The sequence below is a fragment of the Haliotis rubra genome, unplaced genomic scaffold (assembly GCF_003918875.1).
Source record: "Haliotis rubra isolate DU_JTF1 unplaced genomic scaffold, ASM391887v1 Scf160, whole genome shotgun sequence".
NCBI lineage: Eukaryota > Metazoa > Mollusca > Gastropoda > Lepetellida > Haliotidae > Haliotis > Haliotis rubra.
In genome coordinates this window covers 1,391,746-1,406,087 of record NW_025765559.1, presented here as the reverse complement: position 1 = coordinate 1,406,087, position 14,342 = coordinate 1,391,746, and the positions used below count along the sequence as shown (strand labels likewise).

General features: G+C 41.2%; 2 protein-coding genes and 1 long non-coding RNA gene across 3 annotated transcripts in view; 1 reads left to right on the top strand and 2 right to left on the bottom strand.

Annotated features, from left to right (window-relative positions):
• Nucleotides 1-369: 369 nt before the first annotated feature.
• Nucleotides 370-3,085, top strand: LOC124271438. The gene is made up of 2 exons (XR_006897036.1): nucleotides 370-399; nucleotides 2,370-3,085. It is a non-coding gene; the product is annotated as an uncharacterized LOC124271438 (long non-coding RNA).
• Nucleotides 3,086-9,367: 6,282 nt separating this feature from the next.
• Nucleotides 9,368-9,844, bottom strand: LOC124271431 (extensin-like). The gene has a single exon (XM_046706584.1). It carries the CDS (start codon nucleotides 9,842-9,844, stop codon nucleotides 9,368-9,370), a length of 477 nt encoding a protein of 158 aa, XP_046562540.1.
• A 2,224-nt stretch (nucleotides 9,845-12,068) lies between these two features.
• Nucleotides 12,069-14,342, bottom strand: part of LOC124271430 (ARF GTPase-activating protein GIT2-like) — a 43,601-nt gene continuing 41,327 nt past the window's right edge. The window contains exon 18 of the mRNA XM_046706583.1: nucleotides 12,069-13,207. Coding sequence (XP_046562539.1) covers nucleotides 13,010-13,207 — 198 coding nt within the window. The 3' untranslated portion in view covers nucleotides 12,069-13,009. The remainder of the gene's footprint in view (nucleotides 13,208-14,342) is intronic.

Here is a 14,342-nt window from a genome sequence, read left to right as displayed (position 1 = left end):
ATCACCGTATCGATCCTTTGGCACCTCCTGTGTCACGTGACCCATTGATCAGGACAACGATGCCGTACTTGCGGTAACCACTAACTTGATGCATGACGGGAACAGTATGCCTCGTACTATAACATTTGTTAAAAACAGAGCATCTTTTCTTTCAAAAAGTATGACACCTGAGATGTGTGGTGTGGATTCGGATGTTTGCGAAGAATACCGAGAAATGGCGAAAAGGTTACGGAAGATTGGAGATGAAATATGGAAAACACGTGACGGAAAAAAGATGAAAATACTTCAAAGAAGTTCTTTTCGATGTGGATTTTCTGTGGGACATGTACTTTTCACGTGTGCTTGTATATTACATTGCCTTTGATCCATGCGAGGGAGCTGTGTGTGAGAGTTCTAGTGGTAAGTTGTGGATATTTTACTCCGGAATACTGGTACGGTTGTGGGTGGGAGAACTGGTGGGTGCTGAAGTAGAAAACCAGTCCTAAAAGTTTGTTATTTAAGATATGAGCGACATTTGGTTAAATATTCTTAAATCCCGAAACAATAAATATTTAAACTATTGAATAGATATAGCCGATATTCAATTCGGATCAGTTAGCTGATATAAGGACATGTATAAACAATGGTGTCCTCTCATTCTGCCTACAGCTAAAACAACACATGCAAGTCATGGTTTGTTGGTCACAACTGTGTAGACAGAATGAGAAAGCGATAGATAGTACTTGATCCTACCTCCCCACAAGAAAACATGGAAGAATTTGTTTTGGTTTTTTTTTTGTCTTTTTTTTTTTTTAGTGTGTCTTCGGTTTTTTGTTTGAGTTGAAAGACCACATTAAGTGGATTATTGTTTTTGCCTTTCAAGCCAAATATAATATTTTCATGAGAGAACTTGATATTCCCTTCGGATAACATGTGAAGCCAACTGGATACTTCCTTTCATATGTCTGTAGGCAGAATGAGATGTAGGCAGAATGAGATGTAGGCAGAGTGAGATGCAGGCTAAAAGTGAGAGTATTAATGCCCGAAAAAATTCTTGACTTGACTCATTTTTATTTTCACAATAGAAAAATTCAACTTTGACTCAAAATGTGCATGATTTTTTTACACTTCTATGTTTAGATTTTCTATCGGGGAAGAGGTGTAAATTTCCACAGAAATCAAAGGGTTTTGGACACAAAATAAAATAACATGTAAAAACAAAATGTGATGAGAAACAGGAATATTCTTTATGTGGCCTACTGTAATGATGTCTGGTCAAGGAGGGAATCTGATGCTGATTGTTTCTGAAGTCCAGTTTCTTTTAAATGATTAGAAACTGAAACATTATTTATTTTTTTCATAATGGTTCTGCAACCTGTATCGGATATTTCTAAAAGATGCAGGTAGTTGTTTACAAATCCCGTTATTCACACATTAAAAAGTGGAGATAGAAACATCAGAGTCTACAAATCTGTTAACGTTAAGCTTTCAATTTCTGAAATCCTGATATTTACATATCCCATATTGTAAAGATTGTCAATAAAGGAAATCCATTTGTTGCGAAAAGTGTTTGCCATATATTGTGCATTATTCATTAAATGTCTAAAGGACATGTCCTTAATGTATTCTAATGTTCATTAGGATCGATATTTCAGGGCAGTACTCCCGCTACCCCATATCACATCAATAACCATGCATTCTTTCCTATTTATTTTTCAAATCTGATTTAACTGCGCTGAAATCGTTCGAATATTTCAATATTTTCAAAGCCCAACCCTGCAGAACAGGATGACAGTAATATTACTGTGACCAAGATATTTTCTGGATTTTTGCTTCTTATTCTTTCCCGCACAATAAGAGGCGACTAACGGGATCGGGTGGTCAAACTCGCTGACTTCCCAATTGTGCAGATCGATGCTCATGCTGTTGATCACTGGATTGTCTGGTCCAGACTCGATTATTTACAGACCGCCGCCATATCGCTGGAATATTGCTGAGTGTGGCATAAAACTAAACTCAGGTGAAGTCACTTCATCTGATGAAGGGATCTGTAATGATCCCCAAACGTTGTGTGGGAAAGAATACAGAAGCAAAAATCCATAAAATATCTTGGTAATCTGTAACAACTTCTAAACGCCTCTAAAAGACATAATATTACTGCGGTTTGATGTTGCTCTCGTTTCAAAATATCATGGTCGAAGAAACTTTAAATCAAGATCAATGTCAATTTGAAACTTTTCAACAACAAAATATATAATAATTCTTGCACTTTTTGTATGTAAAGCAGTTTAATATTTCATCGAAATTATGACGCATATGTATAAAGGTACAATGTATACAGAAACATCGGTTAGACTACATAGTACAGATATCTTTTCAATCTCTTCCAGACTAGATGGATAAAGGCTTAACAGAACATCGTTGGTTGGGAAGACTGATAACACGGGTATTGCCAGTTCGACCACAGGTGACAAAAGTATCATGTTAACAGGGGACATGGCTGTCGTACTGGACATGATGGGCAGATTCAAGCAGGAAATCTTATATATTTCGTACTCAAGGCCGAGTAGGAGTTAGCTTTGTGCTGTGAAGATTCGCAACACTAAATGGCTTGGTGGACCAGTGTGCGAAATACGCATTGTGTCGGAAAGCGCACATCGCCAAATCATCATCATCGAAAACACGAGATCAAACCCCCGTTGGGGTTCAGCGAGGCTATTTAACTTCTTCGCGTCGGAATACACATATTTATTATTAGCCCAAACATTAGGACTTTTAAACATTTTTCATTGTCAGTTTTGTATCGTGTATAAAAAGGAGAAAACTTGACTGAGGTCGGAGTTGTGTCAGTTGCCTTAAACTGGAATTCATCAATATGAACTCACTCACTGCTGTTGTTTATTTTCTCGGACTTCCAAGTGATGGTTGCGTGACACGCACGTGAATAACGGACATTTGTGAACGCTTTCCTCCACCCAGCCGCACGAGGTTTACATGCAGCATGCATGTCACTTGTGACGTTTTTTTCACAGCCGTGCCGGAATCAGAGAAACAAATGTGGAGATAAAATGTGTGCGTATCGGAAATATACGTCAGCTAATTGTAATAATTGTTGTTAGTTCTTGTGCTGGTGCGTTTGTTATTCAGAGTGAGTGAGTTTGGTTTTACGCCGCTTTCAGCAATATTCCAGCAATATCACGGCGGTGGACACCAGAAATGGGCTTCACACATTGTACCCATGTAAGGAGTCGAACCCAGTATTCGACCTGACGAGCGAACGCTGTAACCACTAGGCTACCCACTGTCCTTGTTTTTCAGGTCTAAGCGGAACAATATATTCATGGACACTTGGTAACAATCTTTCTTGGCCGTCACAGTTGTACATGTAGTTTGACATACATTATTATACCCCACATCCTTCTTTACATTATGGGAAAATACTAACGCAGGTGAATTGTATATGTATTTATTCCTCTAGAATACACATACTACATACAGGTGGTACAGTTGAGCAGCCATGTTGTGCCTTAGATGTGTTACATATATCTGTCTCAAATATGCATGCAAAGTAATTCAAAGGCTGCAAGCTTCTCAAGACTCTACAGGATCCGCTGACACCAGGCTAGTGGTGTTCGTGTGACTCAATAAGACTATATGTGATTTCCCAAATGAGTAAAAATAAGATCGGAGAGTGTCATAAAATCCTTTGCAATAACTGACCATTTACGAAAATTATTTTTACAAAGAAACAAAATCGCTGTAAAAAAGGTGTTTTCCCAATGGGATCCAACTAATTGTTTTAAGTGGAGGGGGTGGAATATTTTTTTTAATAAGACCATGATTTATTTAAACGTATTACGTTTGACCCGCATTGTAGGAACAGAATTAATTCCCTTACAGATAAATGCCTAAAACAGGCAACTATCCATGTTGGAAAATATAACTCACCTGAAAATTTATCAAAAATGGTAATCTCAAACCAAAATGCCCCAACCCCCCCTCCTAAATGGTTACACTCTTAACAGGTAAATGGTGTGCAAATGGTCTAGATATGACGTAATTGCTTCAGAAACGATTGTTACGCATGATATGCCGTGTAAAGGTTAGTGAACGTTCAGTACGGTCAGATACTGCTTGTTTGCCCTATCGGAGTTGGGTTTCATACCCTTGGAATATTAGAAACATAAAAAAACTATTTGAGTGTATTTTGTTTGGTCCAACGGTAAATGTGTGTCTGAAGGCCTGACTATTGAGAAACACGACATTCGTCAACACTCGGCTCTTTCCATAAACCACAGTCGACATTCTTATTTTAATTGCCCATCTTTAGCTGCAAGACCGGAATGACACGAGTGGTCACGAATGTATACGATTGTTTGTCATAAGTATAAACATATAAGAAAATTAAGAAAGCAACTTCATTTGAACTTGTTACTAAAACAACGTATGAACCATACAACTGATTAGTACATTTGGTTAAAATACCGTCGTTATTGACAAGCTCTGTGAATTAAATCAAATTCAAAGAATTTGAATGACGGTGGTGTCCATTCACGGCTACGTGCAACAACTAATTATTTTTAACAAAAACGTATACCATCTCTACATATTTAGACGAATTTGACGTTTGTGTGAAAGTATGTACAAAGTGGATGAGGTGAGATTAACTGATGTGGAAGGTGAAAACATGCAGCGACGCCCATAGAGATATTACATGGAAGTTCAGATTCGATCGAGGACAGAAATCGCTGGCTATTACTATCAGCGTATCATCCAACAAGACCCGGCTGATTGATGTTAACTTTGAAAAGCCTCCCCGCAAACAGGCGTGGTGATCTCAATCAGGTCAACGTCAGTAAAAAATACAATGTATTGTGTGAGCTACATTAAAACGTGACGTCATGAGAAGTTATTACATAGATTATTATTCAATATTATTTTTACTATTATTATACAATGCTGAGCTATGGGGTATTGTTTTTAGGAGGGTATATTTGTTAGATTACTAAATTACTATTGAACGTAAAAAATACATAATGTTACTGTTATCACTTCCTCGTGTTGAGTAATACCTAGTGGTGATTCATTCAACTATTTCCTCAAATGACAAGATGTACACACAATCATTAATGGTGAAACAATTAATGTGCTTGATGTGCTTCAAGTTTTGGGAGTTTTTTTAGTTTTACGCCGCACTCAGCAATATTCCATCTATATGGCGGAAGTCTGTAAATAAAGAATCTGGACCAGACAATCTGATCAACAGCATGAGCATCGATATACGTATTTGGGAAACGATGACATCTGTCAACCGAGTCAGTGAGTCTGACCTCCCGATCACGTTAGTCGCCTCTTACAAGCATGGGGTGCAGAAGACCAGGGTCTTCACGGGTCTGATTTGTTTCAGTGAGTGATTGAGTTTAGTTTTACGCCGCTTTTGGCAACATTCCAGCAATATCACGGCGGGGGGCACCAGAAATGGGCCTCATACATTGTACCCATGTGGGGAATCGAACCCGGGACTTTGGCGTGACGATCGAACGCTTTAACCACTAGGCTACCTCACCGCCCCGATTTGTTTCAGAGCAACATCGGCTAACATTGACTATTTACTTTACAACAAATACCGATGGCATGGAGAGCCTGTAGGTTGTGATACAGTGTTATAACGTTAGAAGTGGGCACCAGCACACTGAGACACGGACAGTGGACCTCGTACTTCTACATACATATTTACATAGAGATGCTCATGTTATTGTGGCGCATGAAAACTCCACACTTACGGCAACAAATCAACAAACAACTTATTGAAAACAACAACAAAACAATCCAATGTGTACAACCACAATACAGAGACTGTTGAAAGCGGTTCATCATTCATAGGCGCAGTTGAGCTGTAAGTTCCCACTTTCAGCTTTAACGTTTCGCGAAGACGTCCCTCGTACCACCATGCAATTCGTAGGTAAGGTACAGTTTCACAAACGAGCAAGTGGTTTGGTTTCCCCCGATGCTCTCACTCTGGGCGTTTCAAGGTGACAGCCCTCGCATCTACATGAAGTTCGTATGCAAGGTTTGGCTTCACGACCAAGCTGTTTGTTATATACCGACTTGCTATTGTTTTACATAGAAACATAAGTCTGCGTTGGGCATTCATATATAGTATATGCTCATATCTACATTTCTGTTGCAGATACCCAAGAATACGTTGTTTGCTAACAACCGTTATACATTCTTTGGCTTCCTCTCAAATATATGCGGTTAAGGAACAGCAGATGTGTACATGAAATACATGACATTATATTAATGTGATTAAAGAAACAAACAGTTTTTGTGTGTGTTGGGAACTGAATATATTTTTCAGAAAGACACCAAAACGTATTTTTACTCAAAACATGTTTATCGATCAATGTATTTTGGGAGAGTAAAAATTGTGTCCTATTGTTGGCAATTACAGATAGAATTTGACTTTGTACAGGGTCTTAGGTAAGGCTATTTTCCCCCTTGTATATAGTGGTAATCGGATAAGGTAAGATGTTAGTGACAGGTGAAGTCACTGGCGGTGATTACAGTGCACAAACACCCTGGGACTTCCCATTGCACCTTCTCAATTCACAATCGTGCACTGATTAATACGCACGTTCTGCACGGGAATACGAGGTAGACTCGACAACGCCTGCCATGCTCGGATGTGTTAGCACATGCTTCTTGGGTCGCGACTAAACTTCATGAATTTCGTGCAATGATCTGCACGTGCTCCACGAGGATTTGGGACGAGGACTTGCCTAACGTAAACACAAACATATACTGAAAGTCGTTGACATTATCGACACGCTGAGATCAAGAGAAACGTTCAAGTTCATGCAGAATCTGTTTAGGTGGGAAAGTCTATCTAAGACAGGGTGATCGATGACACTATTGGTTCTACCAATAGCTACATTCTCAATCAAGATGCACACCTTGCAAGGAATCGAGCTGCACTTAGAAAAAGAACATGACATATTAAAATGTTATGCTTGTTTTATTTAGTTTACACATCAATTCAACAAAATCATATTCTCTACAGTAACTTGAACAACACAGTAGAAATATACAGGGAAACGGGACAAAATATAACAAACATGCTATCTTCATGCTGTTGCTTTCACGCCTTAGATTCTAACTGAGGCATAGTATTATCTAGCTTCACCAACACAAGAGTTACACAACATCCTACAGTGTTCAAACTTGCACTTAGCTAAACGACTATAAACATCACAGACCAAAAATGGTAAGACACTCCATAAAGCTGACAATCTGCATTAAACTGGAAAATATGTCACATAATGTTTCTATCTTTTAATGGCTAAGGCAATTTGTCTTTTCAAAATAGATATAAATATATCAGGGATGGCAACATGAAATCTATTTTCACCTGAAAACTTATTGGTTATCAACAGGTGGGTGGGGTGTGTTTCAGAATTGATCAATATGTAATAAGATCAGCAGAAATCCGCAAATCAGCTGAAAATTGCCATCCCTGATGAATACATATTCAAAGCTTAAATATGCAAGCATCTTTAACTAGAATTGTTTTTCTTTGTTTGTTTTTAAATAATGTTGCAAATATATATCTCAAATATGGTAGAACCCCTATGTTTTGACATGTTTCTCAAAACTATCAGTACACTTGCAGGTAGTCAGTCAGGTGTATCCCTATAAACACAGTAACAATTTGATTTGTTGAGTGACAGTGAAGCTACATACACCATGCAGTCCGCTACTGACATCACAAGATATGACATTGCACTTGACACATGCACAATATCAAGAAATACACAAGCAGGGGAGTGAAATGGATCACACTTGACCGACTGAGATTACCTCCCTTTGCTCCACAATATCTCAAACAAGTTTAGTCTTCAACATAAAATCTAGGCAACAGTAGTGAGTGTGTGTTTTTTTACACCGCTTTTAGCAATATTCCCGCAACATTATGGCGGGGAACACCAGAAATGGGCTTCACATTGTACCCATGTGGGGAATCGAAGCCGGGTCTCTGGTGTGACAAGCGAATGCTTTACACCACTAGGTTACTCCACCATCCTTACAGTAATGCGAAGACACTGATAGTTATTTACACTGATGATCTACTCGTCATCAAATATATCTTTCTAATGTAGTTGTATCCCGAATTAAAGAAACTGTGATTTTGATTACATGAACTGAAAAACAACATTATTAATGTCAATTGTTTGCACTGGTTATGAAATGAAGATGGCTATTTCGATGATTGAAATCAAATTCCTGTGACCTTAAAAAACAATCTGTGACAATATGTTATAAACAAGCTCCAAACCTGAAGAAAGAAAAAATATACAATCTTCTTGGAATGAAACTTTTGTTATAAAAGCGATTGAAATAGGCATACTGAGACTTCCATGATTTCTCAATGTAAAACATGTTTCGTACCTTTGTAAATGATAAGATTTTGAGGTACCTGTTACCTGACGAATATTTTCCAGGTTATTCATAAATCTCACATATATTTTGAATGTATAATTATTATGAAATCAATACTTGTCAATTTCACGTCATTTTCATGTCAGTTTCAGTGTGATCCATGTCCCCTCCCACCATGTATGACTTCCAATATTATAAATACAAAGCACATTACATGTAGATTTGCACTAGGTGTCTACTGAGTATCACAAACTACAGGCAGGTGCTTGCTGTGCACTCCAGCAGTTGCAAGCAAATCATCATCGTTGAATGGATTTAGCTCAATATTGAAGGATGGGAGGAAACTGATCATTATGAACATGGTATATACAATGGCTAACTCCGCAAATACAAGATTGTAAACGAAGGTGACGACAGTTTCATCTTATGATCACATTCAGTACCAGTCTCATTATGGTGGGTGTGGGGAGGGGTGGACATGTTTAGGCAGATTCTCTGGTGGGGAGGGGTGGACATGTTTAGGCAGATTCTCTGGTGGGGAGGGGTGGACATGTTTAGGCCAATTCCTGGTGGGTGTGGGGAGGGGTGGACATGTTTAGGCCGATTCTCTGGTGGGGAGGGGTGGACATGTGGACATGTTTGTGGGAGGGGTGGACATGTTTAGGCCGATTCTCTGGTGGGAGGGGTGGACATGTTTAGGCCGATTCCCTGGTGGGTGTGGGTGGGAGGGGTGGACATGTTTAGGCCCGATTCCCTGGTGGGTGTGGGGAGGGGTGGACATGTTTAGGCCGATTCCTGGTGGGTGTGGGGAGGGGTGGACATGTTTAGGCTGATTCCTGGTGGGTGTGGGGAGGGGTGGACATGTTTAGGCTGATTCCCTGGTGGTGTGGGGAGGGGGTGGACATGTTTAGGCGATTCCCTGGTGGATGTGGGAGAGGGGTGGACATGTTTAGGCCGATTCCCTGGTGGGTGTGGGGAGGGGGTGGACATGTTTAGGCCGATTCCCTGGTGGGTGTGGGGAGGCATGGACATGTTTAGGCCCGATTCCTGGTGGGTGTGGGAGAGGGGTGGACAAGTTTAGGCTGATTCCCTGGTGGATGTGGGGAGGGGTGGACATGTTTAGGCAGATTCCTGGTGGGTGTGGGAGGGGGTGGACAAGTTTAGGCTGATTCCCTGGTGGGTGTGGGGAGGGGTGGACATGTTTAGAGCAGATTCTCTGGTGGGAGGGGTGGACATGTTTAGGCCGATTCCCTGGTGGATGTGGGGAGGGGTTGGACATGTTTAGGCGATTCCTGGTGGGTGTGGGGAGGGTGGACATGTTTAGGCAGATTCCCTGGTGGGTGTGGGGAGGAGGGGTGGACATGTTTAGGGAGGGGGTGGACATGTTTAGGCGATTCCCTGGTGGGTGTGGGGAGGGGGTGGACATGTTTAGGCCGATTCCCTGGTGGATGTGGGAGGGGTGGACATGTTTAGGCTGATTCCCTGGTGGGTGTGGGAGGGGTGGACATGTCTAGGCTGATTCCCTGGTGGGTGTGGGGAGGGGTGGACATGTTTAGGCCGATTCCCTGGTGGGTGTGGGGAGGGTGGACATGTCTAGGCGATTCCCTGGTGGATGTGGGGAGGGGGTGGACATGTTTAGAGCTGATTCCCTGGTGGGTGTGGGGAGGGTGGACATGTTTAGGCCGATTCCCTGGTGGGTGTGGGGAGGGGTGGACAAGTTTAGGCTGATTCCCTGGTGGGTGTGGGGAGGGGTGGACATGTTTAAGGCTGATTCCCTGGTGGGTGTGGGGGAGGGTGGACATGTTTAGGCAGATTCCTGGTGGTGGGTGTGGGGAGGGGTGGACATGTTTAGGCAGATTCCCTGGTGGGTGTGGGGAGGGGTGGACATGTTTAGGCTGATTCCCTGGTGGATGTGGGGAGGGGTGGACATGTTTAGGCAGATTCCCTGGTGGGTGTGGGGAGGGGTGGACATGTTTAGGCAGATTCCCTGGTATGTAAAGGTGTGATATGATGTCTTTTGACAGTAATACAACATTCATATTAGTTAATGTTACTAATGGAAAATTATACTTAATGTCAGTTATTATGACTGTTTTAATGATATAACTGACATCAAACTTCATCCTAGTGATCTCCAAACTGTAACTCTACACTAGTGCTAAACCTTTAAATCATATTACAGACTCAAACTGTCATCAACTGTTTTTCTTCTGAACACACACAATAACATGTCAACCAAAACTTGAGAACTTGAGCCAGGCACAAACATATCCTCGTCACTAGAAAGGAACAAGTTTCCATCATTAGACGAGAACATGTTCCAGCCTTGTTATCATATCAAGTCCTCCTCAGCAGACAAGAACATGTTCCCATCTATAAACACAATGTCCCTATCAACAGAGAAGAACATTTCCAATCATAAGATATGAACCTGTCCCCCTCATAAGATATGGACATGTCCCCCTCATAAGATATGAACCTGTCCCCCTCATAAGATATGGACAGGTCCCCCTCATAAGATATGGACATGTCCCCCACATAAGATATGGACATGTCCCCCTCATAAGATATGGACATGTCCCCCTCATAAGATATGGACATGTCCCCCTCATAAGATATGGACAGGTCCCCCTCATAAGATATGGACATGTCCCCCTCATAAGATATGGACATGTCCCCCTCACAAGATATGGACATGTCCCCCACATAAGATATGGACATGTCCCCCTCATAAGATATGGACATGTCCCCCTCATAAGATATGGACAGGTCCCCCTCATAAGATATGGACAGGTCCCCCTCATAAGATATGGACAGGTCCCCCTCATAAGATATGGACAGGTCCCCCTCATAAGATATGGACATGTCCCCCTCATAAGATATGGACATGTCCCCCTCATAAGATATGGACATGTCCCCCTCATAAGATATGGACATGTCCCCCTCACAAGATATGGACATGTCCCCCACATAAGATATGAACTGGTTCCCCTTATAAGATATGGACTGGTCCCCTCATAAGATATGAACATGTCCCTATCATAAGATATGGACATGTCCCTATGAAAAGATATATGTTCTCATTATCTTTTGAACCTGTTCAGTCCTCAGGCTCAAACACATCCTCACCAGACAAGAAAATGTCCCAGTGGTCAGACAAGAACACATTCTCATCATCAGACAACAGCACTTCCCTATCATATAAGGATATCAAACAAGAACATGTCCACAACAGTCAAGACCATGCCCCTATCAGACATGACAATGTCCCCTAAACTCTGCCCATTACTTAAACCTCACCCTTCATCAGGGATCTCAGGGACAAGCAGACACTATACAGGAAGAGACAACAGCTGGTGAATTTTAACGCCAGATTTTGTACACTTTAAAACGCATGTGGTATATGCATAGAGATATAGTACAAGATTTCTAAGTACAAATAAATACAAAATTGGCACAACATTAAAGATGAGACTTAGCACTGTTGCAGGGTTTCCCACATGTAATATCCCTCCAGGCAGTGTCCAAATCCCAACACACCCCAATGCTACACGAGGAAGATGCCTGCAGTGTTGAGGATAGGGTTCTTTCTCGCTAGTATGACAAGTTTTGTCACATCTCAAGGTTTCCAGCAATACCCCATGGTACACAAATTGACTGGTATGTTTAAGCTAATGTTTCTTTATTAGGTTTACCATGGAATTGTTTAAGAAAATAGAATTGAGCAACATATCTTAACTGGCTATTTCGGTCCAGAAATGGACTTCAGCATGATACAGAATTTCAAATTACACCATTGTTTGCAACTTCATTTGATCATTTTCTATGAACGCTAAGAATGTTGATATGTGCACTTTACACAACGCATTGTATATCGTTCTATAGTGCAGCTTGTCATACAAGAAAAGGTGACTTCTTTGGACTGTAAATGAACCCAGAAACTTTGAACAGGTGGATCAGAGATTAATGAATGGTATCTCCAGGTTGAGGAGTATCCACAAACAAGCAATTTTCTCATCAATTTCCGACCAAACCTTCTCATATGTCACGCAGCTAAACTGGACAACATAATGCAGTTTAACTGTCAGCTGGTGTTAGTAATGTAGAATGCTTCAATGACATGACGTGAATTCTCAACGTTGTGTATCACCACACATGAAACTGATGAAAGCAACAAAGTCCTCTGCATGCAATGTAGGATTCTAAAATCTGCCAATGGTACTCATGACAGTCAAGTAATTGTGCATGACACTCAACTGTGCACAAATGTGACCTCCAGAGTCCTGTCCATCAAAACCTTCATGCATATCACTGGGTGAGATGGATGTACCATGCTGTCCATCTGGAACTCATCATGCTCGGTAGAAAGGATGCCTTACATCCTGATGAACACCAGCTCGCTAAATCCACCAGTCTCACCATGCACCTTCAGTCTCTACCTCTATCACAAGTCGCACAATAGGTACCTCACTAACAAGTCATGCATGCCATTTTACAAGTTGCAAGTCCAGTTTCGTGTAGCTTTGAGAAATCAACCTGGGTGATAGTCATCTATTCAACAGAGGCCAAAAACCAAGTCTGTGTGCATGTCTCACTGAAAGAGTGTCACCAGTTGTTTAGCCGCTTTAGCAATGTCATATGCGAACTGTATGATTAGCTGTGTTTTGTGAGCTGCCTCCACTTCCGAGTCCTGATCTTGCTGAGCGCACTTCCGGCACTCTTCCTGAAGCCGAGCGGCACTCATGGTGAGGAGTTGTAAGGCTGCATTCACTGTGTCAGGCCTCACAGGCTGGAACAAAAGACCATAGTCACATACTAATGGATCTGCCAGGAAGGAAGATCATCTCAACAACATAAACATAAAACAGGCTGAATTACACAGGCAGTGTTCGAAATTAATGTCCATCCTTAGGCCCGAAGCTGACTGAAACCACTCGGACCCACAGCTTTTGTTTTCTGCAGGTCATTATGGCCGACAGTCCCAATAACTAAGAGTATTATTTTTCAGAAAATATCATTCAGTAATTTCTAGCCTTTATCTCAACCAGCAGCTGTTGTCTGTAAGTGAAATGACTATCATTTTCGAGGAAGCAATTTGGATTACTGAGATATGATCTTTTAACCTCAAACAAGTTATCCAATGCATTGCAAAGACTAGTCAGTCACTAGAGTTAAATTAAACTCTTTAACTCAGTTTGTTAGTTGGCACATTTATTGTTTGCTGGGACTTACTGATATTGTAGCTAAAATAATGCCCCCAAATTGCTTAACGATGGGCCATTATCATGCCCGTTGTTAGGTGACGTCATAAGGACCTCAGCTCTTGATGTTCAACCACCTACGGTTCGTTTGAACTTGGGTTCAATATTGACGATATATCTGACTCACATTCGTCACATGTACCTGTGCCATTATGCACTTCCTTGCCGGTGCCAACCTTAACAATTGTACCATAAATTACAACATGTAGCAATAAAAACATCAACTGGAACTCTAACGTTGTTCAGCATTGAAAAAAATGGCGGCTGGTAGTATGGGCAAAGGTCAAGGTCGAATGTCGTCACTCGCAATAGTGACGTCATCTTGTTTGTTCTGTGACGTTTCCATGTTTGTAAAAAGTGTGTCAGTGACCTCCGTCGTTTGTTGTTAGCAGTAAATGCTTCAAAACCAATACTGTTGTTTGCTTTTATCTTATTAAAAATTCTATCCATTTTAGCTAAAATAACGGTAACGCTATTTTTCAGGGCATTATCCTTCCTCAGGCAGTTAATGAAAGACCTCAGGCTTCTGCAACTGATAATGCCCTGAAAAAATGTGTTACCCTTATAATACCCAAGTAGAAGGTCGTGTCAGCTAACCTTTGAGCGACCTATGACCGCCAATCAAACGTGAAGCGGTCGAACGGATTTAACCAATCAGACAAC